Consider the following 8,692-nt stretch of genomic DNA (forward strand, 5'->3'; position numbering starts at 1 on the left):
ATAATACTAATAATAAAATAGAAAGCAACCCTACTCGACAATTCTTATTCTAGCCCTCCACGCATTCCTATCTGAAGTCATGTCCTCGATCAACAAAAGCTCTCTCATGTCGAGCTTTAGTCTATCCATCCACCTACGAGTAGGTCTACCCCTTCTCCTTACGCCGTCAACCGTGAGTGCCTCGACTCTCCTGACAGGGGCACTATGTGGTCGCCTCATCACGTGCCCATACCATCGAAGCCGTTCTTCTCTTAGCTTGTCGGTGATGCTTCTGACTCCAAGGTTTTCCCTAAACACACCATTTGGAGTCATATCTAACATGGTTTTACCACACGTCCACCTAAGCATTCTCATTTCTGCCACTTCCATCCTTCTCTCATGGGCTTTCGTCATTGGCCAACATTCTGATCCGTACAACATGGCAGGTCTAATTGCCACCTTGAAAAATTTCCCTTTCAATTTGAGCGGTATCTTCTTGTCGCACAAGACCCCTTTCGCTGCTCTCCACTTCAACCAACCTACCTTGATACGATGGGATACGTCCTCGTCTATTCTCCCCGATTTGTGTAGGACCGAACCTAGATATCTGAACGACTCTTGAGGATGCAAGGTCTGGTCCCCGATGCTAATACTCTCTCCAACATTTTGTTCATCCTCAGTCCTGACGAAGTCACACCTAAGATATTCCATCTTTTGTCTACTAATCCGTAGACCATTTTGTTCTAAGGACTCTCTCCATTGTTCTAGTCTACTATTTAGCTCATTCTTGGATTCCGATACAAGCACAATATCATCGGCGAAAATCAAACACCAAGGGATGTTCTCTTGTATCCCTCGAGACAACTCGTCGATGATCAAGGCGAAAAGAAAAGGGCTAAGAGCAGATCCCTGGTGCAGGCCTACTTCTATCCCAAAAAACTCCGTGTTTCCGACAGGCGTCCTAACGCAAGACTTCACCCCTTCGTACATATCAATAATTGCTTTAATATATCTGCTTGGGATACTTCTCGCATTCAGGGTCTTCCAAATCAGCTTCCGTGGGACACAATCATATGCCTTTTCTAAGTTTAAGAAGGCCATATGTAGGCTCTTTTGCTTTTCCCTATACTTCTCCATAAGGCTCCTTATGATATGAATTGCCTCCAACGAAGAGCGTCCTGGCATGAAACCAAATTGATTCTCCGAAACGGTAGTTTCACGTCGAAGTCTAGTCTCAATCACTCTCTCCCAAAGCTTCATAGTATGGCTAAGTAACTTAATACCTCTATAGTTACCGCACATTTGGGCATCCCCTTTATTTTTGTAGATGGGGATAATCTCGCTGAGTCTCCATTTCGTAGGCATTTTATAGCCATCTGTATTCAACAGAGATGCTTTAACTAAAGCTGTATTCAACAGAGATGCTTTAATGATTAAAGCTGTATTCAACAGAGATGCTTTAATTATTAAAGCTGTATTCAACAGTTGTATTCAAAAAAGATGCTTTAATTCAAACAGTTGTATTCGTCCAAACAGATATATTTTACCTATATAAATACAACCCCCCATTTCTCATCGAATCACACCTCATGCACCTACTTATCTACTACTTAATTTTCTAAACTACCCACATTCAAGTTCAAAATGAGTCAAATGTCTGTTATGCTACATGTTAACTTCGGTGGTGAATTCGACCGTGAGTTCATTTCTCATCCTGCATATCCTGATCAAAAAATTCAAGTGGGATGCAATGTTAGTGCGGATACCAAGAAATAAATTGTGCAGTTACTTGTGCAGTACATGGATGTTTTTGCTTGGTGTGAAAATGATATGACTGGTGTTTCGCTTCATATTGCGGAACACAGATTTAATGTAAATCCAGCTTTAAAACCTATAGTGCAGAAGCGTAGAGGCATGGCCCCCGATCGCGCTAAGTGGCTGTGCGAAGAGGTAACAAAATTGGTGAGAGCTGGAATTTTACGCGAAGTTCAATATCAATCATGGATTGCGAATCCAGTGTTGGTAAAAAAGCCTGATGGCTCGTGGAGAATGTGTATTGATTTCAAGGATTTAAATAAAGCGTGCCCTAAAGATAATTATCCACTTCCAGAAATTGATTTGAAACTAGAATCTTTACATGCTTTTCCATATAAATGTTTTTTGGATGCGGCAAGGAGATATCATCAGATCCCAATGGCCAACGAAGACGCAGATAAAACCACTTTTCATACAGGCAAAGGCATATTCTCTTATATAATGATACCTTTTGGTTTAATCAATGCGGGTGCGACATATCAGCGCTTAATTGACACTGCGTTCGAAAAGCAAATTGGGCATAATCTTGAGGCTTATGTAGATGATTTAGAAATTAAAAGCACAACGCAAGAGCGCATTATTGACGATATGCGGGAAACATTTGATACATTGCACATGATAAACATGAAGCTTAATCCGCTAAAGTGTAGTTTTGGCGAAACTGAAAGAAAGTTTTTGGGATATCTTGTTACTGAGCAAGGTAGTCAAAGCTAATCCAAAGAAAACTGTGGCTATTGAAAATATGACGGCACCAAAGACGGTCAAGGAAGTGCAAAGTTTGACAGGAAAATTAGCCGCATTAACGCGTTTCTTGTCTAAGGTCGCTGAAACACAATTACCGTTTTTCAAAACTTTAAAAATGCTGCTTGAAACAAAAGAGTTTTGTTTGGACAAGTGAAGCTGAAACCGCGTTTCAGGAAATGAAGAAGTTATTAAAAACTTTGCCTACGTTAACAGCGCCAATTGATGGCGAAACTCTTTACCTTTATATATCGGTAGCTAATGAAGCTTTTGGCTCAGTTCTAGTTGCGGAAAGGGATAAAATACAAAAACATGTGTATTTTGTCAGTAAAGCTCTCACAGAAAGTGAGATAAACTATGCGCCAATTGAAAAATTTGTGTATGCGCTCATATTAACATCACGAAGGTTAAGAAGATATTTTCAAGGGCATCCAGTGCACGTGTTAACTAACATGTCGGTTAAGCAAGTCTTAACAAAACCAGAGATATCTGGTAGACTTGCGTTGTGGGCAGTAGAGTTAGGTGCTTATCAAATCTCTTACCTTCCGCGCAATGCTGTAAAGGGCCAAGTTTTGGCGGATTATCTCGCCAAAATGACCGGGGAGTTGGAGGTGATTAATGAGCGAACAGAATTAAATTCAGTGGTTGGCGAAACATGGGATTTATTTACTGATGGAGCTTCGTGTGCAGAAGGTGCTGGTGCGGGTTTGGTGTTGGCAAGCCCAAGTGGTGAGGAGCATACGTACGCGTTACGTTTTAATTTTGATGTGACAAATAATGAAGCGAAATATGAAGCCTTGCTTGCTGGTTTAAATATTGCGCGAAAAATGGATATCACTAAGTTGCGGGCATTTACAGATTCGCAATTAGTGGCAAATCAGTTTAATGGCTCTTTTGAGGCACATGATTCCTCAATGCAGAAATATTTACAGTTGTTGAAAGAATTGCCAGTGCGGTTCGAGCATTTTGAAATCGCGCAAGTGCCAAGAAGTCAAAATAAGAAGGTGGATGCTTTGAGTAAGTTGGCCGCTCTAACATTTTCGCACTTTCGAAAATAAGTTTGGGTTGAGGAATTGCCAAGCAAATCAATAGATAATGAATTAATGATTGCGTCTGTTGTAGAAGAACAACCAAATTGGATGGAACCAATTTTGCAATACATCCGCAATGATATTTTGTCAAGTGATAAGCGCGAAGCTAGCTTAGTAAGAGAGCGAGCACCAATGTATATCATTCAAAATGACATCTTGTATCGTAAATCATATTGCGGTCCAATGATGCAGTGTGTGGGCTCAATTGAAGTAGAAATGATAATTGATGAAGTGCATAATGGTTCTTGTGCATTGCATTCAGGCTACAAAACTATTGCGGCAAAAATTATGCGGATGGGTTACTTTTGGCCATCCCTATATCGCGATGTTGCAAAGATTGTTAAGCGTTGTAAAAGCTGCCAAAGGCATGCTCCGCAGAATCGGATGCCAAGGCATGATATGATTCCTGTTAATTCGCCATGACCATTTCACAAGTGGGCTATTGACATTGTAGGACCATTTCCCGCAGGACCCGGCAATGTCAAATTCCTGATTGTGGCAATTGACTAATTTACAAGTTTGGTATTCCACGTGAATTGGTTAGTGATAATGGTGCCCAAATAGCGAAAGGTCCTTTTAAAACATGGTGCACTGATTTAAATATAATCCAAAAATTTACATCAGTGGCGCATCCACAGGCTAATGGCTTATGCGAAGTAACCAACCGCGATATTGTAAGCGGTATTAAAAAGAGGTTTTTCGAAAAGCGAACTGGCTGGGTGGATGAATTGCCCAATGTGTTGTGGGCACATCGCACTACTTTCAAGAAAAGCACAGGGGAAACACCTTTTAGTTTGGTATATGGCTCTGAGGCAGTAATACCCACTGAAATTCTTGTGCCAACGCATAGAGTCGCTAACTTCGAGGAAGAAGCAAATGATGATGCATTGGGCGAAAATCTGAATTTCATCGAAGAGCGACGATTGATGGCTGCTATCAGAGAGGCAAATAATAAACAACAAATTGCCAAGTATTATAACAAAAGAGTGTGTGCTTTATCTTTTGATATAGGCGAATGGGTACTGCGAAATAATGATGCAAGTAGAGCAGAAAAACTTGGCAAATTAGGACCTAATTGGGAGGGTCATTATCAAGTTGTGGCAATTAATGCAGCAGGTCCATATAAGCTCGCAGATGTAGAAGGACGAACTTTACCTAGTGCGTGGCATGCCGCTTTATTAAAGCGATATTATGCGTAACTCTGGGAAAATAACGTGAAGGCCAAAATGCATATGTATAAAGTGCGAAATTAGTTGCAAGGCCTATACTTGATATTCTTTCTATGTGTTTTTATTTTTAATTTTTGCAAGTCTGTATCACACTTGTAAGAGTATAAAAAGTAGACACTTGTAAGAATATGCAAAAAAGTTTGTTTGTGAAATGCCAAAAGTTTATGAAATGGTTTGTATTTTATTTCATAGTGCTGAGGTGTTTCGCGACGTTTAAGTGGCGAAGTGATGAAATTGCCCACTTTCGCAGAAAATAACTATTGCGAAAGGAACTTAAAATCCTAAGTATTTGATTTTGCCATACTTAGATGCTTCGCGATGCTAATTGATTGCCTAAGGATCGCTTTGGCGGACTTAGAAGATTCATAACGTATAAATATACACGCAATACAGATTGTTTCGCAAAAGTACATACTTATTATGTGCACGATAATAAAAGTTGGAAATTGCAAAGGACAAGTCCGTGTTATGAATATTATTGATGAAAGCGCTATATAAATAAAAGTACTTGCAAATATATATGGAAATGCGAAAATTTTATTAATAATTGCGCAGAGATAGCTGCGTGCTAAATTTTACAATATAATCATGGCTTAGATAAATCAAGCTCGATGATGTCATCTACAGTAGCATCATCCTGCTCGCTTATCGCCGTGATTTTTGGGATTGGAATATCCGCTATGTTTTCTTTCGCAGTAGCAAATGCATCTCGAGCATCTGCCAGCAGCATATGTTGAAAATTGAGCAGAAACAGGCTGAGAGTTAAGGATTTTTCTGGCCAACTCTGGCAAATGTTGGCGAAGCTTGGTAAACTCAAGCTTCGCAGAAGCTGTAGCAGCTAGAGCGTTGTCTTGCTCTGCAGTTAGCTTAGTAACCTCCTCCGTTAATGAATTAATAGTAGCTTGGTGGTTGTTTTCTTTTTCAGCTGCAGTAGAAACCTGCTGTTTTAAATCATCAACCGCGGTTTTTGCTGCAGTGAGTTCATAAGAGAGGTTAACACAGCGCTTTTTGCTGTCCGCAGCTTTGGCCTTCTCGGTGTTATACTTTGTCTTTTCATCCTCAAGAACGTTGAAGAACTGTTCTTGACTGCATATCATATCATAAGCAGAATTGAAGCACATGTAGAAATTCTGCACAAAACTGTTGTGTGCATCAAGCGCAGAGAGCTTTGAAAATTCGCGGCGAAGCTCGTCGGGGATTGCCATCTTCATTTGTTGGCACTGATTTTGCGCTGCAGCAGAAGAGGCATAAGTGTATCCCGATAAACCGTCAATTCTCACACCATAAGAGTCGGGTGGGGTGCGAAATAACTCGGTAATTTGCTCAATAGTATGTGGGCTGGGATAAACTGGGTTGAAAGGTGAATCGCCTACAAAACAAAGCAATGAATTAATCGGCGAAATAAAAAGCATAGCGAATGTTATAAACATGAAATAATGCTCGTGATGTACCAGCTTGCTGATCCCCTTCATAATCCGATGTAACTAGATTATCGTAAAGGGCGGTGTCGTGTTGCTTGAGTTTTTTACTCTGTGATGGTGGCGGCGTCTGGTATGGTCGCTTGGTGGAGCTTGGCTTGGCAGTAGGAGATTTCGAAGTCAAATCGACGACGGGAATTGATTGTTTCTCTTTGCCCGAAGACGCCGTCGATTTGGAATCCGGGCTAGTTAATAGTTTTGTAATTAGTGTCTTCGGATTTACTTTGCTATCAACTTCTTCAATCTTCATTGTAGAGTGAAAGAGAATTACGAGAAAGAAAGAAGTTGGGAAGAGGAAATGAATGTTTTGGTTAAATTGCGAAGTATTTCGGAGTCACAAGTGGGAAATTGGTGGTTATGGACGCCGATATATATATATAGGGGAAATAAGGGTGCTAATTAATCGTGTTAAGTATCCGTTGTGATAATTTAAACGGTAATATTTTTGCCAACGGATAAAAACGGTAACTTTATTTGCTGTAACGGTAACAAAGGCAAGGCGAAAACATTTTAATGCGAATAATAGCCAAGATAACTGCGAATTTTTAGAGTTTATCATGATACATTTACTATGCAAGATATATCATAATAAACTGGGGGGACTTGATCATATACATAGTATTGTATATGTAAGTTTTGTTTGCTAAAGGCTAAAAACAGATGTTACGCGAACTATAATCAATAGACTTGGGATATTCGCTGAAAATAAAGATAGCGGATCAGTTTCCGCGCTAATAAAAGATTGCGGTTTATTCCGCTAAGTTTCCGCGGATAATTAAACAATCCGCAGACCGCGAATATTTCGAATACTATAAATAGGGAGCATGTCCTCTCATTTATAGGTTGTTGATTCTCTGTCATTTGCCTGAACTTTTGTAATTTTCTCTTGTGATCTTGCCCAAGGAACTTTACATTGTTTTCAAGGTGAATCATGCTAATTAATAATCAAGACTGGGTCGGGGTGGTTGATCACTTGATAGTTAAAGTGAAAGACGATCATCGGGGCCCAAAATAATCATCAAACATCCCATCCACCATCTTAATCTCATTGCACTCAATCTTTAATTAAGTAACACATTAATTATGGATTGATCAGTCAAGAATTACTCTGGTGGTGAACAGAGGGAGTATTGTTTGAACGTTCGCAATTATCAGTTGTCCGATCTGCTTGAATTTCTCAAAGAAGAAGCCCCCCCATCTTCCGCATATCTTGCTCATCCGACATGGCATGAATCACCGAACCTGCACTCAGGAATAGTAATGCTTTGAAAAAGGCGTGATTCATTAAGTGAAAGACGCTAACCGAATAGTTAGAGATGCCGCCAGCAAAGATCATATAGCCTAATTGATACCTGTTGAACACAAACAGGTATGGTTTTTCAAGGAGTCCAACATTCCAGCCACTCTTCTTCAAGATGAAGAAGACTGGAATACGCTTGTTGGTCGAGCAATCACCCATAATGAAACAATCAAGGTGTACATCGAATTTTGGGATGAGAACGAATACGTTGTGTATTCTGATGAAGAGGACTATGTACCTTCCGGGCCACAATACGACACGGATGACAAGTTCTATTCGGATGGTTTCCAAATCTTTAACTTAATTCTCGTTGTGATTGTGTTAAATGTTTAGTTTAAATAAAATGTAACCGTGTTTGTGTTCTAATAAAAGTGATATTAAAAAAAATCTATTATATTTAGTAAAAATAATAATAATTCAAACAAAAATGATAAATAAAATTAAAAAAACTCATCACGCCTACCACAACAAACTCTATCACGCCATCACATTTGCCAAATTACCACTGTACCCACAAAAACACTCATCACCATTAATAATGGTCTAAGGATTTAAGGTAGTAAGTGATTATTAAAAGTTAGTGAGATGATAGATAAATTTTACTTGCCATCACTTCATGCCTTTTCTCCAAAATATCTCAAAAATTATAACAAAAAGTTTTAAAAAAATTTGTGTAAGCCTATCATCAAAGGTAATTCAGACAATTAAAGTAGAACAAATAAAACTCACGGTGCAAATATTAATTCCCTTATAGGTAGATGATATCAATGTACAACTTAAAGTTAATTTATTTGAAAATTCTATGATAATATTATAATGAGAAAATTCCATAATAATAATATTATAATTATATTTAGGTTTGGTATATGGTAATTACACGTAGAACTTATTTGTGTATGTCTTTCAAACATTTTTGTTAACTATGGCAAAAAAATATATGACGGGAAGTTTATCCATCAACTATAATGGTAATGGACAAAAATATTGTCAAGGTTAGCGAAATGTTTGGAAGGCCTGTGATCTGAGACTTATGGATCGAAATGCTATTGTTTAGTGCTA

At 38.9% G+C, this 8,692-nt stretch overlaps 1 protein-coding gene across 1 annotated transcript; it reads left to right on the forward strand.

The window, feature by feature from the left end:
- The first annotated feature begins 1,779 nt into the window (after nucleotides 1–1,779).
- On the forward strand, nucleotides 1,780–4,825 carry LOC139863217 (uncharacterized). The gene is made up of 5 exons (XM_071851860.1): nucleotides 1,780–1,929; nucleotides 2,673–3,552; nucleotides 3,658–3,867; nucleotides 4,251–4,368; nucleotides 4,477–4,825. The coding sequence occupies exons 1-5, from the start codon at nucleotides 1,780–1,782 to the stop codon at nucleotides 4,823–4,825; spliced, it is 1,707 nt and encodes a 568-aa protein (XP_071707961.1).
- The last annotated feature ends 3,867 nt before the right edge of the window (nucleotides 4,826–8,692 follow it).

The sequence above is a fragment of the Rutidosis leptorrhynchoides genome, chromosome 8 (genome assembly GCF_046630445.1).
Source record: "Rutidosis leptorrhynchoides isolate AG116_Rl617_1_P2 chromosome 8, CSIRO_AGI_Rlap_v1, whole genome shotgun sequence".
Lineage (NCBI taxonomy): Eukaryota > Viridiplantae > Streptophyta > Magnoliopsida > Asterales > Asteraceae > Rutidosis > Rutidosis leptorrhynchoides.